We start from the raw sequence: 20,743 nt of genomic DNA on the forward strand, positions 1-20,743 counted from the left end.
TACAGAATCTTCCTCAGATTCATAGTTCAAGCCAAGTTCGATTTGATTAACCTATGTGGATTTCAAGACTACAATCTTACTTCCTGGAAACTAGAAATTATTCTTGTAGTCCAGCTTGTTGTGAATTCTCCTGTTTGATTACACCAAATTAGGTTTGAAATCTTCGCAAATCAAAATATTGCAAGTTGTTAGGATTTAAATAAATCCATTCAATCCTACAGATAGAAAACAACTCCACCTTTTTTTTTAATCCGGCATAGAAAAGAATTGAAGCCTAAAGTCATATTAGAATCCAAATATAAGTAGGCTAGTTGCACTGTCATTAGATAAGACCCAATTTGATAACACCAAACTGTCCATCTGCTCCATATAATAAAGTGGACTTCTTCCTTTCACCACCGTATTCATCACGCATACTAATAAAATATACAGCACCTGAGTTCTTGACCGAAAATGTAATGCTTTTAAGTAAATTAAAATCAAACTTGATCACATTAATCATGTAGTTACTTCTCCAACCCTGTTTTGTTAAAAAACAATATACACCATTGCTTTTCGGCACAAGATATAGAGAAGGGAATTCTAGTAATACAATACCAACTTCCATTGAACAAAATTCAACTATATACCCTAATAACCTTTTAACTTTTGAAGCACAGAACCACAATAAACAGATTTCCATTTAGAGCATCATCCGCACAATCCAAAGCTACAAAGATGCAGAAAACTCAAATGTTTGAACATCAAAATTTAAGTTATCTGATTAAACTCATATGTGATTTGAGATTAATAATACCATAACATCTGATGAACAGTCCACTAGAAGAAAATAATAATAATAAGAAGAAGAAACGATTAATGAAAAGGTAACAGATTTGCCATTCCTACGAACACTCACGTCCATAGTAATACAGCAATACATTCTTAAGCAAGCAGGGGTAGCACCACCTTTAAATTACTTATTATAGATATGAAGTATAGAAGAAAAAAAGTAAAACAAGAAAGTCTCTCATGCAAGACACAAGTAGGAGATGGCACAACTCCAATAACTAATAGTACATAAGCTGCTGAGAGGCGCCAACATTCGGGAAACCACCATCATAAATAGCTTGACTTGTTCCGGCACCCATTCCCATCGCAGCCTGCTTAAGTGCGTGCTGACCCTGGGCATGCATCAATGACTGGCCAGAACCTATTTTGCTTAATGCCAAAAAGCGTTCATAAGCCAAGAGGTCAGTTGCTGCAATTCCAGGAAAGGGAGCAACAGCAGCAGTCCCGGCAGCAGGAGGGGGAAGTGGTGTGGAGACTGTCCCAGGTGGAGTTGGCTTGCTTCCCCATGAACACTATAAAAGGCAAATAAATTACCATGAGAAAAGAAGCAAAAAAATCTGAAGATGTCATCTGCACTACCGTTTCATATAAGCTGGCATGAAAAGTTCAGAAGAACAAAAAATACTGATCCTAATCTCAATCACCAATTACAGCTCTCTTAAATCAGAAAGAATCATGATAGTCCTCGTGATAAAAATTAGCTACAATTAGACTCCAGAAAAAGAAGAGGTTCCAAAGCAGGAAATATGTTTTCTCATGAATAAGTAACCTAGAATTCAAGATCAATATAAGCCCAAGTAAGGTGTATAAAGTGATATCTTTTTGCATTTGTGATGCTAAGATAGACCCAAAAAAAGGAGTACCTTAATTGGCTTTCCGCCAAGAATGCAACCGTTTGCCATCTGAATTGCCAAGGCAGCTTCTGAATGGTTGCTGTATCTCACGAAACCAAACCCTTTATCGCGTTGAATACGGACCTCCTCAATTACCCCAGCACCAAGGGCATGGAAATGCCGATGGAGATCAAGTTGTGTGACCTAACATCATTGAGGCTTGTCAGAAAAGGCAAAGGATCCTGCAAATAAATCTAACTCACTTGATCTTAGCATCTAAGAAGATTGAACCAAATCAATGAACCCCGACAAAATTATCAGAAGTTTGAACTCCTAATACATGCAGTAGGCACAATCAGTGCATCATCAAAAGCCCAACTACTTGGATATAATATAAATTTAATCTTGTATAAATTTCAGCATGCGACTACTTGAGTGGATCATTTCAAAGATTTATAGGCGTATATATGAAGATAACAACTCAAATAAATTTTACAGAAAGAGACCAAGTATTATAGTTCTGCAGATATGTTATATGCAAAAGAGATGGAACTCACCTCCTGAGGAAGGTTCCCCACATAAACAGTTGTGTACTGTGGGTTATTCTCTGGGCCATCATCATTTGCATTCTCTTGTCCATCTTCTGTCAATAAAGAATATCACACCAAATATTAGTGTTAATTGAAGAATAAAGCTAAAAGCAATTAAAAACTGCACCAATGCTTTCCGAGCAGAATTTTGCTGAATTATCAAGAAGAACTTCAAAATAAAAAGTTGATCCATTAGTTGACAAAGATATCTACCTGTCGAAACATTTGTCAGTTCCACCACACTCTTGGAATCTGAATTCTGTTTGTCTTCACCAGAATTAGAACTCTTGGTCGCCCAGTTGCAACGGATCTGCCGGCTGCCAAGCCATTTACCTGCAAATCATCAACAAACACTTAGGTAAAGTCAGGTTTCCACTTAACACAATAGAAAGATGGTAAAGTTATAATCAAGTCAAGCTCTTCAATCCTTCTATACTTTGCAAGTCAATTAAAAAAAGAAGGAAAATGAACGTGCCCGATCTCCCACACCAAAGTGAGTCAAAGATATAAAACAGAAGTACAAAGACCCTCACAATTAATCTTTTACTTCAAAGGTCCAAACATCTACGTCAATATTCTTAAGGTATGAGTGCAGAGCATACCAGTTAAATCATTTATAGCACTTTGGGCTTCCTGCCAAAAGAGTTCCATAAATTCTATGTTAATGAATGGTCCCAAATTACAAAAACACCAAGATAGCAATATATTACAAGAATGACCTGTTGATTCCTGAAGGAAACAAAACCAAACCCTCTTGAGCGTCCTGTCTTCTGATCCCACATTACCCGAGCATCACTATAAAGACAACAATTTCAACTAATCAACACTATAGACAAGTTAGACTTCTAAAGAAAAATAAAAAACCATGAAATTCAATTATGAACAAATTAGATGCACTTAATCTCCATAATTTGGCCAATAACTTGCTGAAATAGCTTGACGGATAATAAAATAGATAGAAATGTCATTAAAAGCTTACGAGCAGCTGGGATATACAGAGAAGCATGCAAACAAAGTAGCATCTGTGACCTCTGGGCTAAGATCACCAACAAAAATGTTGAAATGCCCTGCAAAAGTTAATGAAGAATTTGAAAATGCAGATACAGCAAAACTAAGTTGCACTGAGAACATTGTATGTTGAGAATCTTAAAATGAACCTGATGTGTCCTCTCGCTGTCCGCTGGCATATGCCCAATTAACTCTAATAGGCTGACCAAATCTGCAATTTTACATGTAGCATACTTAAGAAGATTGTTGTAAAGCAAGCAGTAAAAACCAATAGGAAACTTTATCTAGCTTACAGCTGCCTCCCATTGAGGGTTACAATTGCAAATGCAGCTGATCTACGATCATAGTAATCAACAAAACCAAAGGATGACTGCAAAAATAAGAGAACCATGAACAACAATATCAGAGAAAAATATAATTAAAACTAAAATCTGGTAGCAGACAGCTACAATAGCAAGTTATGAAGTTTCAATTGTAAGTATCAGAACCAAAAATATACTATAGTAGTATGCATCAACCATTGTCTCAGCAATGCAACATAGGTGATCACTTTCTGTAGAGTTACAAGATTATTCAACTACAACAGGTAAAAACACATACACCGGGATTGGATTCAGATTAACTCAATATGATATCTGTGTAATAGATGTATCTATGTATGTCTCAATGCACACATAAAAGCCAGTGCACAAGGAGAAATGTGATACATCGATCTCAATACAAGATGAAAAGCATTAGCACAACACCAGAAATGCCTAATCTGTGATTGCCATGATATGATTTTTGGATCCAATTTTAATCCAACAATATAAAAAGGGACAACTTTAATCCAACAATATAGCAAGTGCCAATTTTAATCCAACAATATAGCAAGTGCAATTTTACTGAGAATTAGTGCTTAAAAGATCCTAAATTCTCAAAGTAAAATACATCTTAAAAGAGTATAACAAACCTTCTCTTTTCTAATGAGTTTGCATCCTTCCACCATACCAATACTCTGGAAGACCTCCTGAAGTAGTGCTTCAGTAACTTGAATATGAACATTGCCCACATATCTACATGTTCTCAGAAAGCATAATGCAAGAAAAGAGTCATCAACTTATAATTGTTCCATTATATTTGGTGCTCGACAAAAGAATAAGAAGTTAAAACAATGTACAGAAAAAAGCAAAGACAGTTAATTCCCCTTCTACAACATGCAAACTTGTTTACAATATGCCTGGTAGTTACACTAGGATAAAAGAAAATTGATAAATGTTTTCAGAAAAAGAACCCATCTTAGTCTTAAAGAAAAAGTATTTTCTCATGCCAATAAAAGATTCATGGACTAGCTAATTGCCCCAGTATACAAGTCCAGCCAACAACTTAAAAAGCACAAATCAAAAGATACAATAGAACAACTTCTCCCCCAAAAAATGAACTGCATACAACTACATAAACCAACAAAGAAAATGACAAAAAAAATAATAAAGAATGAAATAAAGATTTCCTAACGACACTCACACACTGCGGCATGTACTTGGATCAAACCCAGGAGGCAGATTCCCACTTAGAATTGGCTCTATCTGCAAAATAAAAGTATAAAAAACTAAGGAAAAGAACAAAAAGGGTCCTAAAAGTAAAAAACCTAACCTCATAAAGATTAGAAGAAAAAAAAACTAGCAAGCTAAAAAAACACAAAATGAGCATAAAGTCCTACAATGGGCCAAATAAAACTACCACTCAGACTTCTTGTGCCTAAAATCCTACCATATCATTTCCTGGGAAGAAGATCATACCAGACCTATAGTAGAAAACCATTGCCTAATAGTAAAAATTGAACAAAGATGACAAGAAAATGCACGAATGGCAAGTTAATTTAACAAATTCGACCAGAAACGATTAAAAAATATCCTGTAAAACTGTGAAGTCCGGGCATTCCCAATTACAACAGAATTAATGCCTTGCCATCAATATACCGCACACATGCACACAACAATTTAGTTTAAGAAGTATGCTTAGCTTATTTAGCAGCAAAGTCCCCCTTCACCCAAGAATTTGAAAGAAAAAACTTTAACTTATTAAAAGTGACGTCCAGATACGCTTCATAAACCACTAGTAAATGCCTCAGCAAAATTTACAACCACCAGAAAGCAGAATTTCTAAAAGCAGAACCATAAGATACAAAATGTAACAAACCGTAATTTTTAACTCGAATAAACAAGACAGATGCAACTTCAAACACCCTCATTACCCAATAATTGCAATAAGACACCAAAACAAGAGTCCAATCCCAATAGAAATCAAGCAAAGTTATCATCTTTAACAAGTCAAAGACAAAACAAGCGGGAAAAACACCCCGATTTCGAACCTGGGGAGGGGCCACGAGGCTCGGATGGTGGTAAAGCGACTGCTGTTGCTGCTGCTGCTGCTGCTGGAGGAGAGCAGCTTGCTGCATCAACGCCTGCTGCTGCTTGATCCGCTGCTGCTGCTGCTGCATCATGGCCTCGCCCTAGGGTTCCTCTCTTCTCCAATAAGACGACGTCGATACGAAGCCGATCGAATCGAATCGAATCGAATCGAGAGTTGGGGGTTTTAGGGAAACGGAAAAAATAAAGAAAAAAAAAGGCGGCAAAATGGAAAGATAAGACCCTCGAAATGGAGGGGGGGAAAGAGGTGATTAAAGAGAAGAAACCCGAAGAGCGAGGGATCGAAAAAGAAAAGAGGGGAGTCGAAGGGTCTCGAAGACGGGTACTTCAACGACACCAAAGACGGGAGTATAAGGGCTATTTTGTAATTTTCCCTTCATTCATGGGCCTAATCTGGACTTTTTAATTAACCCACAATTGGGCTTAATTATGTTTAGGATTATTATTATTATTATTCCCAACTTAAAAGCCCAAGAATAAAAGGCCCAACCCAACTCCCCCAGCATATTCCTCTGTGGGCTTCTTCTTAGTCAAAACAAGTTAGTAAAATTAATAAAAAACACCACAATGTTTTCGTTTATTATTATCTACTCCCTACTATATTCTTACCAAAAGAGAATACTCTATTATTTTCAAAATAACAATTAAAAAAGAAATCCGATATTATAGTTAATGAAGCAGGTATACTTACATAAAGGTATTACGGTCGTCGTACTATTTTATTAGAGAGAGAGAGAGAGAGAGAGAGAGGAAAAACTAATATACTTGCCAGTGAGGAGAGTACACGTTGCATCTTAGTTCCTCGGTAGGTATGAAAAAAAGATGAAACAATGGATTTAATGGAGTGGATCCAAGATATTTAATTCCCAGCAGTGATAAGTACAAGCAATCTATATATTCTTCAACTTGTATTACCTCAAATTATGTAGTATAGAAAACACCGTTGACTGTCCTTAAGTTGGTGGTCAAACTCAGTAGGATGTATTAAAAACTCATTCGAAAGGAATATTACGAATTATATGCTGTTAGAAATTTCTTCCCCAAGTGGCCTTAATCTCGATCCTTCTGGGCGACAAAGAAATCCTGTCTCAGGTCTCCACGCAAATTATTGACAATTATGGGGGTTTAAGTGCTTAATTGATGTTCTAAAGCAGCTCTTTTATAATAAATAATAAAGGAAAAGGGGCTAATTTTGTAAAAATGACTATAACGTTTGACATATATTTTAAAAGCGAAAATGAAAAGTAATCAAAATTATTAAATGCACCTCCTCTTAAATTAATTTCATATTCCACCCATAGCTGTCAAATATCTCTCACTCTTCCCACCATAATTTGTCACATGTGTGCACTACTTTGTTCCCCAGTGGACTTAAATTAAGAAAACGTGAGAAGGTCATCAATGCGGTCCTCTGTCCTCATCCTTCTTTATTTTATCTTTATCCCCCCCTCACCTTCAAATAATTTATGCTCTCATACCTACTATTATTATTATTATTATTATTATCATTATTTAAACATTAAAACAGTGTGTTCCAGGAACATGCCTTTTGGGACCACCAGAGTTGGTCCTCTCTGCTTCCAGATGAAGCCTCATTCTAAACATGCTTTGCTTGTCTTCCAATGAAATCATTTACTTATATATATATATATTTACTATACTTTAATGCGATATTTTATCCTGCAATTATGAATGTGACAGATTGGTTGTATGAAAAAGAAAGCAATGGCATTGATCCGATTCACAGGTAATTTTGATAAAAAAAAGACACCCTGAGGATTTTTTTTGTTTTTTGAGTAGTGAAGAAGGAATGTAGGAAGAGCTCACATGAAAGTTCTTCAAACTGTCTCCTAAAGTGAGCACTTCTGAAAATTCCTCCACTTTATTTATTTATTTTTCTTCCTTTTTATTTGGTTGACTGAGAAAAGTGAAAGGGGAAGGAAATTCCCCACACTTTTCTGAGAACCAACTTGATTTCATCACATTCTTAATCTAATATCCCTATCCTTTATAAGGAAAGGAGAGTGGAGAGATCTTCATCTTCGCAAGATCTATTATCCCATTCCCAAATTATCTTACTCCCTACTGATGGAATTGGATTCTGTGTCACGAGGCCAGCCAGGAAAGTTGCACTTTTCCTATCTCTACTTTCCTCCACTAGATAGTAAAAGAAGGTGAAACCTTGCAGTATTATATAGACCCACAAACAAACACAAAGCAATAAGTCTTAACCACTGCTTGATGACATTAAGAAACTTACTTCTCAAACCATTTACTTTTCCTAAATCCCTCCATTCTCAACAACCAAACGCACGTTAAGAAGTACATTAACGACTTAAAAATGACTAACCATATATCAATGCCATGAAAGTTAAGTGTATGCTAATGGAATAAGACACACAAGTATCTTTGCAGTTCTACCTAACAATTGCTTGGCCACCAACTATAGTTTGTTGCACACTTTAAAAGACAAAGATCCAATCAAGCAATATGATCCATCATTCTTTTGGATTACCAGCATGTGAACAACTAGAATTAGAAAGATACAAGATCAGTACATCCATTGAAGCTACCACAAGCGAAAAAGAAAAGAAGAATTACAACAATTACATATACCGCGTATCCTACTATGCATTATCGTTATTACTCTCTACATTGCAGCTAAAAGCTGCTATATGTTAGCATCGAACCAACTTTCTGAACAATTAATTTACTTCAAGAAAGGAGATACAGACCTAAAAGAGTAAAATCCAGGCACCCATGGTCTTAATAAGATCACAAGGTTTATTCTGATCTGCAGACAGCAAGAGCATCTGATCTTGTGAAAGATACAGGAATTTCAGATAGGTAATAATATTAGCATGGCACTGCTCGCTGCATCCTATTGGTTACACTCTGAATTTAAGCTCAGACTGGGCTTTAAGGGCTGTGGACCACCCAATCCAAGCCAAGATTGATTCTCCTCTGGTTTGGTGGAAGCAGCTGTTGCTGGTGAAGCCGATACTTGGTACGGAGCTTTGGCATTGAGCCTATAAGACCAGAATTTGGTCGTTTAGTACAAGTGCACACAAGTAACAATTTTTAAGTCCATCATCCAGACAAAACAACATACCGATCCTTTCTCTTCTCAAGAAATCGATGAAGGGATGCCTTTCTTGCTATGGGCATGTCTGGAATCCAAAAAGAGTAACAGCATTCAGTACTGTAAAATCTTGCTAGAGTATATCACATACTATTAACCAAGCGACAGATTTTTTTTTGACAAAAGGCCAAGCAAAACAGATTAATTACCAGAAATATTGGGCTGCCCTGGCTTTTGGGTATGGACCTGATCACCAAGTAATGGACTAGCAGGAGCCGGCACTGGTGTTGAACCTTGAACAGAGGAAGCATTCTTGAAGTCTACAACTGCAGCAGCTGCAGGAGCAGGAACATAAGCAAAATTCTGAGTGGTGGAGATCCCCTTGCTAGCTAGCTGCATCAGATCGTTGGCCTTCTCCGCTGGAAAATTGTCAAATACAAGCACTTTGCCGCCATAAAAGATTGTCAATGGACCCTTTTCTTGATTGCTGAGAAGAAAAACGAAATCATTAAGAGGGATCAATAACACATATAAACTCCCTTAAATATTTCATATGAAAAAAGATTCTATAGCGGACTCCACAATACTTAATTGCATGTTTACATGTCATTTATGTGTATTTTGCACTTGGACAAAAAAAATCGTGTTTGTTATACTCAAGTTTTGGTTTTTATTCATGAGATGCAACGAAGGGTTTGTTCCATTCTTTTCAATCAAACTTCTCAGTTCAAAATAAGAATAATTCTTCTACCACACTCAAAAGTAAAACTATAAAATTTCAAGGTGCTTGATGTCAAAAGAGCAAGTTTAAAAAGAAAAAAAAAATCAAGAAGGCATTTCCATTATATAAACAGACCTGACATCCGAGGCTTTGGGCTGGGGGAAGAGCTCCATCGCCTTTCCCGGGGAAACGCCTCCCTCCTTCGTTTCCCCCTTTCCGACTCCTAATACTTCAACCCCCGGCAACAAGCTCATCGTCGTCGGCGTCCGATATCTCTCCTCCTTCACTGAAACGATTCATAATTTGAATTTTAGAACAAGATCCAATCACCGTATAAACCTAAATTATATCTATTTTTTTTTCATTACAAATATTGGTCTAATATACCATAGATCTACTGAGCCAAGACATCGTAGGAGTAAGATCTAAAAAAAAAAAATACAAAAATCACAAGAACTTTGAAGAAATGATTAAACTTCGACCAAAAACTCAGCAGCGACGTCTCAAAATCACCCGAGCAATGGGGATTTTGGGGGGAAAAAAATCAAAAGAAAACCGAACAAAGGCGGGGGCACCTTTCGTGGGCTGCTCATGGCGAGAAGCCAGCCCTAGACCGAGATCCGCGATGCTACCCTTCTCCTTGATGTATTGACTCAATAAGCTACAAGTAACCGCGAAATTTGACCTCTCCCCGGATCTCCCAAGCCTCCTCCCCATCTCCGCCATCGTCGAAAGCACCCGATCCAATTCGATCTCCCCCTCCGAATCCAATTCCTCCTCTCTCCTCTTCTCTCTCTCTCTCTCTCTCTCCGGTTGCGTGCGAACTTTTCTTTTCTTAGGACGCGCCTTTGTAGCTGTTGTCCCCGTTCCCCATGGATTCAAGCACGTGATTCTCGAGGAGAGGAAAAGTCGAAGGACCGAAATGAATAAAGTATTAATTGAGGTGGTCTGGGATAAATTTTAGTAAATTTAATGAGGGAATCACGCGCGAGCAAAGACCAATTCACATATGAAACCAAAACTTTTCACTTACCCTCCCATCTTGTTCCTTTATTCTAACTCACTCCTTAGTTAAAAAAATATATATACTCTCAATAAAGTTTCTACATACCCTCATAAAAATCTTTAGAGAATATATAAATAATTAATTCTAGAATTAACTTGAATTCAACTTTGTTGAAACCAAATGAAATAGATGCGAGTTGATTATAGATTCCAAGAGTTGGAACCCCGGAGAAACGGAAACAAAGTTGAGATGGTTTCTGTTCCTCAAAACGAATCAGGATTTCGTTTGTTTGATTTATTTTTATTTATTTATTTATTTTATTTTTTTAAAAAAAAAAAAAAGCAACGGTTGCTTGGAGTCTGCGGAACACTTTCTGTGCCAAGAAAAAAGAAAATATCTGGCACCGTATAATTCGATTTTGTGGCTGCTAAGAGATAGCAACATTGGCCATGAAGATGAAGGGGGACAAAGACAAACCGAAAATAACGTGAAAGGGAGACTCCCACCGAAGAAATAGTCAGTCGCAATTTGCACTCGTGGCCCAAAATGCCGAACAACTTGTGCTTATCCAAACAACAAAAATATTCCCCTTGAAGCCTTATGATCCCTTCACATTGAGCAATCCAATGTTACGTAGGAAAGGTAATTGATAAAAAGCTTTTTCCGATTATTTAGAATTCTCGTTTTTGTCATATGAACATTTAATTTTAATCTAAGATGCAATAGAACTATGTCGGTACTTTAGGAAAAAAATATGCTCTTTATTTGACTTTTGAGATTCTCCATTTGTATTCAATATTAAATGAGAAAGAAAATCTAAGAACTATGGCAAATAAAAGAAGAGAAAAAAAAAAAAGGATCAGCTAGAACTAATAAAGAATTTGAAATATGATTTTCAGAAACTATAATCTGCGTAAGTAACATTTTCGGGTACTGCATGCTTTACCAGCTTCCCATACTCATTGTAAAGGTTGAAGCTCTTGCATGGCTCAGGGTAGATGGGCAAGATAACTTCTCCCTCAACGTAAGCGCACTGGAAGACTCGCTTCCTGTTGTACTTCAAACTGACGTTCATGTTGCGAATGTTAACTCCCCTCACAGGGATCTCTTTGCTGCCTTGTATTCTTACAGGGATGCGGACATCTCGGCCATAGATACCGTCAAATGTTATGTTCTCAATTATGGGGATGGCCTGTGGGTCAAAGCCTTCAGGGTGCTCATTGTAGTCGGTCTTGACAACAAAGCCAGCAAGGACATTGTTGAATGTTATGTTGCGGCATGTGATGCCCCTAATGTAGCCTCCCCTCCCTGGAGCAGTTTTTATCCTAATACCACGCTTTGAGCCCCAGACATGGATGTTCTCGATTGTGATGTTTGAGACTCCACCAGACATTTCACTGCCTATTGAGATTCCAGCACTGTTGGATAGTGAGATTAAGAGTTATAACATGAATCAGATGAAATGGCACATGATAAGCAGAAGGCAGTGAACATCTCTTTAGGATGAAACATTATGAGCCAATTATGTCAATGATAGTAAGTGCATCTACATCTGATTAGTTCATCAGGCAGATTATACATGTATGAATGTGCATAACAAAGTGAAGATAGTTCTCACCTTACAGTAGTTCGAAGAGTAACATTGCGAACTGAGATGTTAGCAGATGGTTTCCCATACGACATCCCATATTGATCCCAACCACTCTTTATAGCTATTGCATCATCGCCAACGCTTATATAATTGTTCTCTATCGCCACATTCGTGCAAGAGTCTACAGTGAAACCAAGAAAATTACATGTGAAGAGAAAACCAGAAGGTAAATCAATTCAAAATGCTGTGGCCATCAGATAGACTATCAAATGGCAGATTCATTAGGTAATAAGAGAGGAAAAGCTTGAGGTAACTAAATAGAAACAGGAAACAGGAATCTCAACTAAAGGAAGCTGACTCCCTGTATGTTGGAATTCCTTACACTTGTCTGAAATAGACAAAAAAGACTTTGATGTAAGAATGTAAGATAATATATGATGCCTAGGCAATTGGATTGACTCAACCATACTAGGCTATCAACAACTAATCCTAACCCCCGTCACCAACAACTACAACTTCTCTGAAGCAAACAGCTGAAGTTGGTGATATGCTTTCTATGAATAACCAAACAAACATTAAGAGCCTAAATTCATCAGATAATATGTCATGAAGATTAGTTCCAACACTTCATGTTCCCAGATTCCCATTAAACAAGTGAACCAAAGTAAGAGGAGATGCATTCTCACCGGGATCAATTCCATCTGTATTTGGCGCTCCAAGTAGGGGGGCCAAGATGGTATTATGGGAAACAGTAACATTATCGCAGACATAAAGATGGACTGTCCAGAAAGGAGAATCACGCATAGTTATATTGGATATAATAATGTCTTTGGACCACATGATTTCCACAAGGGGCCCTCTTGTGTGCTCGAGACGTTTCTTTTGAAACTTCACCCACCATGCATTACCCTGTCCATCTATGGTGCCATTTTGTCCTGCAGACACAGAAGAAGAGCATTACCTAATGAAATCAATGTGACTCATGTAACAAGGCTTTATCATCCTTACCAACTATTTCATGTAATTTACAGAAAGGATGTAAGCAGTCCAAAGAATTAGTGAATTACAATGCTACAAAGGTCCATCTGAAATTGAATGCTTAACTTGAAGTAAAAAATAAAGAAACTAAAATCCAATTATAAGAAAAAAGGAGAGATGATTAAAAATGCATTAGTTGACTGACTAACCTGTTATGACCACATCCTCGAGATACTGGCCCTGAATTAGACTTCCATATCTAGCCCCTTTGTGTTCCCTTCCGTGTCCATAGGAAGGCAACGGAGGCATCAAAGGCCACTTACTCTCATCCTGATACACAAGACAAAAATATAAAACATTAACCATGTTAGTAAGTGTAGCTCCAATTCATAAGGTAAAACCATGGCATGCACTTAAAACAATCATTGCTGGATAATTAATATATAAAATGATAAGTATTTAATCTAATGAAATCCTAGTGCGTCAAAGTCAAAGTTGTCCACTATTGCACCATTTGCTTTTTATGGAAGCTGAATCATAAGCAAAATAACATTGCTACTCAACAATACCAATGGAATCTCTTTCTGTACTTTTCAAACTTTCAATGTATACATGAACAGTGCATCCACCTTCATTCCAAAATTCTTTTACTACAACTGCAATCTACAATTTGTACCAAGGAAAGGTTATCATAAAGGTCTAAAAGTCAATCATTCAACAGAGCATCTATCTTCAATTCAGATTATTTTAACTTTTATTCAATTCAGCATACATCAATAATAACTGAACAAAGTAATCCTAGAACACTATATAAAAGCAAAAAAAGGTATAAATACTGAAAACCTAAATACCACTGCCTGATATACATTTATATGAGTTACCATTAGAAAATGAGTCTAAGATCAGCATTTCTCCCCTTGCCATATACTTTTGGACTCTTAGAGGTGTATATTATACCCAACACTGAATAAGTGTACTAATGCTCAGAAAACCATGCCACCCAGTATTAGACTCACCAAGATGTAGATCATTACAACACTTGTGACTGGCGACCTATTCAATTATACTGGATTACTGGCACATACTTCTTACCTATGATGACTTATTGAGTTATTTCTTTAGATAGGCGGTGAGCCAAAACATAACACATGCTGTTTTATTCAAGGACAGGCTTGCGGTGGTGCAAGTCTTCCTGCACAGGAACTAACAGTGTTCATCAAACAAAAACACATGTTTTGTAAATCACGAAACTGAAATTTTGAAACAACAATCATATGTGTCTTTGTCTACTCGAGACTAAATTATATCGATATATTACTACCAACCCCCAAAACTTTCATCTAAATACAACTTTATATGCAATATAACTTTTGTATAGGATAAAAACACACCCTGGACACATTTGCTGGCCTTCTAAGTCCACATGGACTTGCGTACCTCAACTAATCTAACAAGAACAAATAAAAAAAGTCAAACTTTCCGCAAATGTTACCATGACTTTGATAACGTACAACTAATGTCACATCTGATAAAACAAAAAAGAATAACAAAGAACACCAGTTATTTAAAAGGATAAATTGCTCCAAATGCAGATCCAAAGAATATAATTTGAAGCGAACGGAAACATTCCCAACTTTATAGAATCGCTCACCTCAACTGCAAGAATCGTCGCACCTTTCATGAGGAATAGGGTCATATGACTAGTGAGATTAAATGGCGCGGTAAGCCACAACCCCGGCTCCACATTCAACTGCCCGCCGCCTCTCTCCGCAATCACCCTCACCGCTTCTTCAAATGCCTTTGTGTTCAAGGTGACCCCATCTCCAACCCCTCCGAACTCTGACAAGTTGAATGCCGAGCGATAAGACCTCCAATCCTGTGTAAAGACGTTTCCCCCTTCCCCGCCATGCAACCACCTCAAGGAGACATTAGCAAATAGCATCCAGATCACAATCATCAAGGCAATGAAACCCGTAATATTCCACCAACTTCGCCGTCTGCTATTGCGGAAGTGGAATTTGGAGCCAAAAGTACGGCTTCCCGCCATGGACTCGATCAAAAAGCAACGATACAGAAAGGGGGATCGATTTGATGGTAGATTTCTCTAGGGCAGGCGATACTTCGATGAATGGAGAGGTCTATTTGAGGGCAATCGGTTCGGCATTAGCGAGAGAGAGGAGATTTGGGGGAACGTTTAGGGTTTTGATCGCTAGGGTTTCCTCCTACATACGGAAGAGCCGAAGAGCCGTTTAAAAAGCGCGGGAGCTGGGAGTGCAGTCGGAAAGGGTGGTTGCATTATATAGGTGGAAGGATGGCGAGAGGAAGATTCTGTGCATAACTGACTGCACGAAATAAATTGAGCTTTTATTTTAGAGATAATTTTGGTTGCAAAAAGTAAAAACAAAATAAAATAATATATGGAAACTACAATATTCTCATATATTCCCGTTACATTTCCACATTATCTCTCAATATTTAAATTATAAGAAAATTAAAAAAAAACATATATACAATATTTTAAAAAAATACAAAATGAAAATATTTCGACATGAAAATTCCAGATTTCTGCAATTAAGGTTTTGACATTCACTAATAATTAGCCAAAAAATTACTTGAACTTAAATTTTTTGCTTACTAATCTTTCTCATTTGACTGTCAAATATGGATAATATGCAACAAATATATGAAACGCTTTGAAGGCACATTTGATTGCAACAAAAGTCCTGCACCATAGATTGTAGAGGATCCACAACCTCATCAACACCAACAAAGACGGTTAGTATAAAGCACCTTGGGCGGCGCGTAGCAGTATATATCACCGTCCGTATTTGTGTCGCACAGAAATGAATGTGCGGGTCGTCAGATGGGAAATATAAGCTTCGCGGCTCAGGTCTGTTTAGTCGAACGCGCCGCCGAAGGTTTTGTTTCTATCATTCAAATAAATGGCCATCTCTTTTAGATATAAAAGTATTTAAGTTTAACTAAGCTTTTAAGTAATATTATAAACAACCGTGCTTCATAGATAGATTCTATGATCAAAGAGGTCATGAGTTTAATTTTAATCATAAATAATATTATGGAAAAAATTATTTGATGGTTTAGTTATTTGGCTCAACTACTCCACTCGATTGATGGCTCGATAACGCGATGACTTAGAGTAGATTCGTCCATAGTATTTGGTTCGGAACAATTATTCGATGATGCATATGATTTAGAGTCTAGACTAAATAAGTTATTATATTAACTAAAAATTTAAGTGCTTCTAGAGAGGATTAGCCGGCTTCCGTACTCATGAATATTAAAAAAAAAAACACATGGGGTTCTACTGAACAATAGGGGTGTAAACGAGCCGAGCCTGAGCGAGCCGACTCTAGCTCAGGCTCGGCTCAAAATTAATTTCGAGCCTCAAATTTAGGCTCAAGCTCGGCTCTATTCAACTCGAGCCGAGCTCGAGCCGAGCCAGACCGAGCTCGGATCAAGCTTGAGCCGAGCCCGAGCTTTATTAGAGGAGGAGGCAAGGGTAGTGGTGAAATGGATGGTGGTGAAGAAGTCCGACGCTAGGATCTTCTTCAGCTTCTCCCTCAAAACTGCATCTCGAATCAATCAAACCAAAATACCAAATACTCTAAATCCACCATGACCAAAGAGATCAACAAATCACAAGTCCAAATAGCAGATCCTCCACGGAACCCTCAGCTCTCTTCTCCTCATATTTCGGTGGTGGCAACGACGACAGTGGTGGGGGGAGACCTCCTAGGGGCACAGCGAGGGGGAGGCGAAGCTTCTCGAGCTCGTCGATGAGGGCAGTGACGAAGGAGAAGACTACTTTCTACTCCCCTCCGGCGAGGCTCTCCTCCATCGGGATGATGCGCGGCTTGCCAATGGAGGACGAGGCGGCGACGACTGGATGAGGAGGACGAGGCGGCGACGGCTCGATGAGGAGGACGAGGCGGCGACGGCTTGAGGAGGAGGACGAGGCGGCGACCGATTAATGAGGAGGACGAGGCGGCGACCGAAGGAGAAGGACGAGGCGGCGATGGCTTGAGGAGGAAGACGATGAGGCGCAACTGAGTGAGGGTAAGATTTGGGAAATTTAAGCTGTGTGACTGTGAATACTAATTTTTTTATATAAATCGAGCATATCGAGCCGAGCCTGAGCGAGCCGACTCAAGCTCAGGCTCAGCTCGAAATTAATTTCGAGCCTCAAATTTAGGCTCAGGCTCGGCTCGGCTCGTTCAGACGAGCCGAGCCCGAGCCGAGCCCGAGCTTCTCGTTTATTTTGACAGCCCTACTGAACAGACTCGAACCGCGAAACTTTTATTTCCCATCTGACGACCCGCACATTCATTTCTGTGCGACACCAATACGGACGGTCGATCTTACTCCTCGCACCTTACTGCCGTGCGTATTAGTCGGTTTCCATAAGTAGCCTCCTCCTTCGTTTGGGTATTTCGTCGAGCAATCGGAGATCACTCCCCAGAGCTAAGAGACAATGATGGGATCCGTGGCTACTCGTCGCCTTCTCGTCCGCATCGTCGCCCCACGGCGTTTCCCATCGTTTCGCGTCCTCTCCACTGATGTCAATCCACTTCCTCCTCCGCCTCCGATTCCTTCCGAGGTGCCGCAACCAGGAGGGCAGGAGACGCCACCAAAGGCGTCTTCTTCTTCTTCTTCGAGGTCGGAGCAAGAGAGGGCAAGAAGTAGAGTTGGGGGAGACTACGAAGAAGAGCAGGCACGTGTGCTCCGTGCGGCCCTTCCCCATGTTGTAAGGGTCGATTCCGGATAAATTTTGGGAGTTTGTTTTTGGGAATTAAGTGGTTACATGAGAGGTTTTGTGTTAAAAATGGTAGGTGAGGTTGGGATGGAGTGAGTCGGCGATGATTGCTGGAGCGAGAGACGTGGGCGTGTCTCCATCGATCGTTGGGGCTTTTCCTCGTAAGGAAGCGGCGCTTGTGGAGGTCAACGTTTTCTCCTTTTCATATGCTCTACTGAACTCTGTTAGACGAATTAATTTTGTTAAACTGAAAAAGTGATGAAATCTTTAAAATTTTGTGTTAGATCATAGCCATCGAAGAAATTATAGAGTGGTTAAAATGTTGAGGTGGAAATGATGATAATTGTGGTTGTTATGTGAGAATTATAAAGGGAATCTCAGAGATGAAACTAGTATTTGGTAAAGGAGATATTTGGAGTGAGATGGTTTAATCATTTTCATGGAGCATTATTAGATGTATTGTATTACTCCATACTCTTAATATTACTGGAAAGGACTTGGAGGAGTTGAAAATGTGATGAACTGGGCTACTATTCTCATTCTGGTATGTGGTTATCAGTTTGACCAAGTTGAATAACTTACTTGGATTGTCCACATGTCCACTTTTATTTCCCTGTACCTGTTGCTATTCATCCTGTGGCATTTACTACATCAAGATGATAGAGGGGCTCAGCCATGAATGTATTCACTGAAGGTATTTGCTAGATTGGGCTGCATGTGCATGTCAACAGATTCTATGTGCCACATTAGATCATCAACTGTGTCTATTAGGTTGTGATTCTCTTCTAGAAATTAGTGGTCGGTGCACTTAAAAGTACAATTATGTTGATTTATTTCATCATGTAATTTAGAATATTTTCTTGTATTTGATGATGTTCCGTAATTTCCATTTGTATTCAGAAGTATTTTCCAAACTCTTCTGGTTTTCCAACTCCTTTGGAAATTAAGGTACTTTTGTAATTTCAGTGTCCCAGATTTTAATGAAGAGAAAATGGAGAAAGTGTTTAATATGTGTTGTGTAGTCATCACGTTCCCCTGAGGCCGAGGAGGATATTTTTATAGGATATCCGTATGAACAGTTGTTCTACTTGGTCAGGATGTGGAGAGGTTTTCTAGAGAAAGAGGTGTGTCGAGGTGAGGGTAGCTTTCTGCTTCGCTTGTCCGATTCCTCTCTGTTAGTGGAGGATCAATACTTAGGATAAGAGTGGCAGATCAAGGGATGGGTCTGTTTGCTGGAGATCAAAAGGAATTATTTGAACCAGACAGTAAGAAGGTTGAAGGAATTTCATTAAATAGGGGATGTGAAAGAATCCTTTCCTTTGTGGGCAAGGGAATCATGAACCTCATAAATGGAAAGGCGGGGTTGCTTAAAGTACATAGTGATATGTAAACACAGTAAGAAGAATTGGGCTTTCATCAAGTCGTGAAGTGCGCAAAGTTAAGGATGAGATTATAAATAAGGCATTTCCTACGCGCTGCATGGAAAGAATATGTTTCAACTCTTTATTTACATTAAAATTTAAAAACACAGCATCTGATGACTTAGTATGAACCTGTGAGGGTGCTTCTGAAATTTCTAATGTCTATCATGTTATTGTTTATGCTAACTTATTCTCTGACTAATTTGTTCATTCTCCTGTTAGTTTTTCATGGATGACTGCCTTCAAAGACTTATAGATCGCATTGATGCTGGAGAGGGAGAGAAATTAAAGAACTTAATACTTAGTGAGCGACTCTCAAATCTTATTCGTATGAGGTTGGAGATGCAAACACCTTATATATCCAAGTGGCCTCAGGCACTGAGCATCCAGGTGATACATTTTCTCCTTGTCTCTCATCTGACAACAAGATCTAGATGTAATCAGTTTTCATTAGCTCAACTTGCCACTTGACAGGCACAACCGATGAACTTCCCAACAAGTTTTAAGCAGCGAGCCATATTAGTGGATGAGATTTGGCATGCTGCTGGAGATACAGGATCAGATGTTGACTGGTATGTGAAAAGAACCTTACTTGGTGGTATATACTCAACATCTGAGGTGTACATGGTGACTGATAATTCTCCAGGTTTGTTCTCTTTTCCCTTGCTTTACTAGCCTGCCCTCTGATATTTGTGTTATGACTTCAATCTTTTTCCTTTTTTGACTCTTTTCGTGCTTACCTCATCACATTAATCTCTGTCTAACTCAGATATATCTGTTAGATGGCCATGACAGCTGTAATTTCTATGGTGCATTGTGTTTTTTTCACTTGGCTTTATTTCTTTACTCTTATTTTCACTCTCTTCCTAGATTGGTCATGCTTTTATGGAAATGCACGAAAAAAAGTTCTCTTCATATCTTCCACTGTGTGGGCTTTTATATATCAGTAAAAATGTGTTGTATTGACAGAGTTCCGTGATACGTGGGTATTTGTGGACCACCGTGTCAAAGATGCCATTGATCTCCAGAAAACTGTTCAGGAGGTATCAATTTGTACATGTTGCCAAGCAATCCTGCTCTATTCTCTTTACTCTTGTTTTCAACACTTCCTAGCACATTGCGTAGTTACTAATTTGTGATTCCTCTGTAGGCTGGATATCTAGCCGAGGCAGTTGGAGTGGGAATGGGTAGCTCTATGCAGGGATTCCTGAAGAGAGTCTTTCAAGGATGAACACAATTAGAGGACACGTGGTACTGCTCTAGTATTTCTTCAGTTTGTCTCTTCGGATATTTCATTGATGTAACTCATTGTAAAAGGTCAATAAGTGTGTTTAGATATTTCGATAGAATTTTGATGGCAATATAGAAAGCAACTTCGTATTTGTTATCAGAGGCCAAACCATTGGTAGTATGCTTGCAGTTGTGCCACTGTAATCCTTGCAGAATTGGTATCCATGCTATCTTCTGATGGCTGAGTTTGGTGAGTAACAAATATATTGA

General features: G+C 38.6%; 4 protein-coding genes across 5 annotated transcripts; 1 reads left to right on the forward strand and 3 right to left on the reverse strand.

Moving 5' to 3' along the window:
* Nucleotides 1-855: 855 nt before the first annotated feature.
* On the reverse strand, nt 856-5,969 carry LOC140774652 (oligouridylate-binding protein 1-like). 2 transcript variants are annotated; one of them, XM_073117728.1, is made up of 12 exons: nt 5,613-5,969; nt 4,766-4,827; nt 4,215-4,317; nt 3,556-3,632; nt 3,412-3,473; nt 3,234-3,321; nt 2,974-3,049; nt 2,857-2,887; nt 2,468-2,587; nt 2,222-2,304; nt 1,695-1,868; nt 856-1,343 (listed from the first exon to the last, which is right to left on the reverse strand). In XM_073117728.1, exons 1-12 carry the CDS (start codon nt 5,742-5,744, stop codon nt 1,050-1,052), a joined length of 1,302 nt encoding a protein of 433 aa, XP_072973829.1. In that variant the 5' UTR covers nt 5,745-5,969; the 3' UTR covers nt 856-1,049. The 2 variants fall into 2 exon arrangements, with proteins under 2 accessions (XP_072973829.1, XP_072973828.1); XM_073117727.1 differs by having other exon boundaries at nt 2,222-2,307.
* Nucleotides 5,970-8,151: 2,182 nt separating this feature from the next.
* On the reverse strand, nt 8,152-10,301 carry LOC140774521 (protein TIFY 10a-like). The gene is made up of 5 exons (XM_073117546.1): nt 10,049-10,301; nt 9,609-9,759; nt 8,962-9,239; nt 8,783-8,840; nt 8,152-8,699 (listed from the first exon to the last, which is right to left on the reverse strand). The coding sequence occupies exons 1-5, from the start codon at nt 10,197-10,199 to the stop codon at nt 8,552-8,554; spliced, it is 786 nt and encodes a 261-aa protein (XP_072973647.1). The 5' UTR covers nt 10,200-10,301; the 3' UTR covers nt 8,152-8,551.
* Nucleotides 10,302-11,334: 1,033 nt separating this feature from the next.
* LOC140774477 (probable polygalacturonase) lies at nt 11,335-15,289 on the reverse strand. Its single transcript, XM_073117486.1, has 5 exons — nt 14,700-15,289; nt 13,258-13,378; nt 12,757-13,005; nt 12,098-12,251; nt 11,335-11,897 (listed from the first exon to the last, which is right to left on the reverse strand). The coding sequence occupies exons 1-5, from the start codon at nt 15,093-15,095 to the stop codon at nt 11,375-11,377; spliced, it is 1,443 nt and encodes a 480-aa protein (XP_072973587.1). The 5' UTR covers nt 15,096-15,289; the 3' UTR covers nt 11,335-11,374.
* Nucleotides 15,290-17,412: 2,123 nt separating this feature from the next.
* LOC140774470 (uncharacterized) lies at nt 17,413-20,654 on the forward strand. The gene is made up of 6 exons (XM_073117477.1): nt 17,413-17,813; nt 17,899-18,006; nt 19,466-19,633; nt 19,718-19,889; nt 20,213-20,286; nt 20,394-20,654. Exons 1-6 carry the CDS (start codon nt 17,541-17,543, stop codon nt 20,472-20,474), a joined length of 876 nt encoding a protein of 291 aa, XP_072973578.1. The 5' UTR covers nt 17,413-17,540; the 3' UTR covers nt 20,475-20,654.
* Nucleotides 20,655-20,743: the final 89 nt, after the last annotated feature.

Source organism: Typha angustifolia, chromosome 13 (assembly GCF_048772165.1).
Source record: "Typha angustifolia cultivar Huaian chromosome 13, ASM4877216v1, whole genome shotgun sequence".
Taxonomy (NCBI): Eukaryota; Viridiplantae; Streptophyta; class Magnoliopsida; order Poales; family Typhaceae; genus Typha; species Typha angustifolia.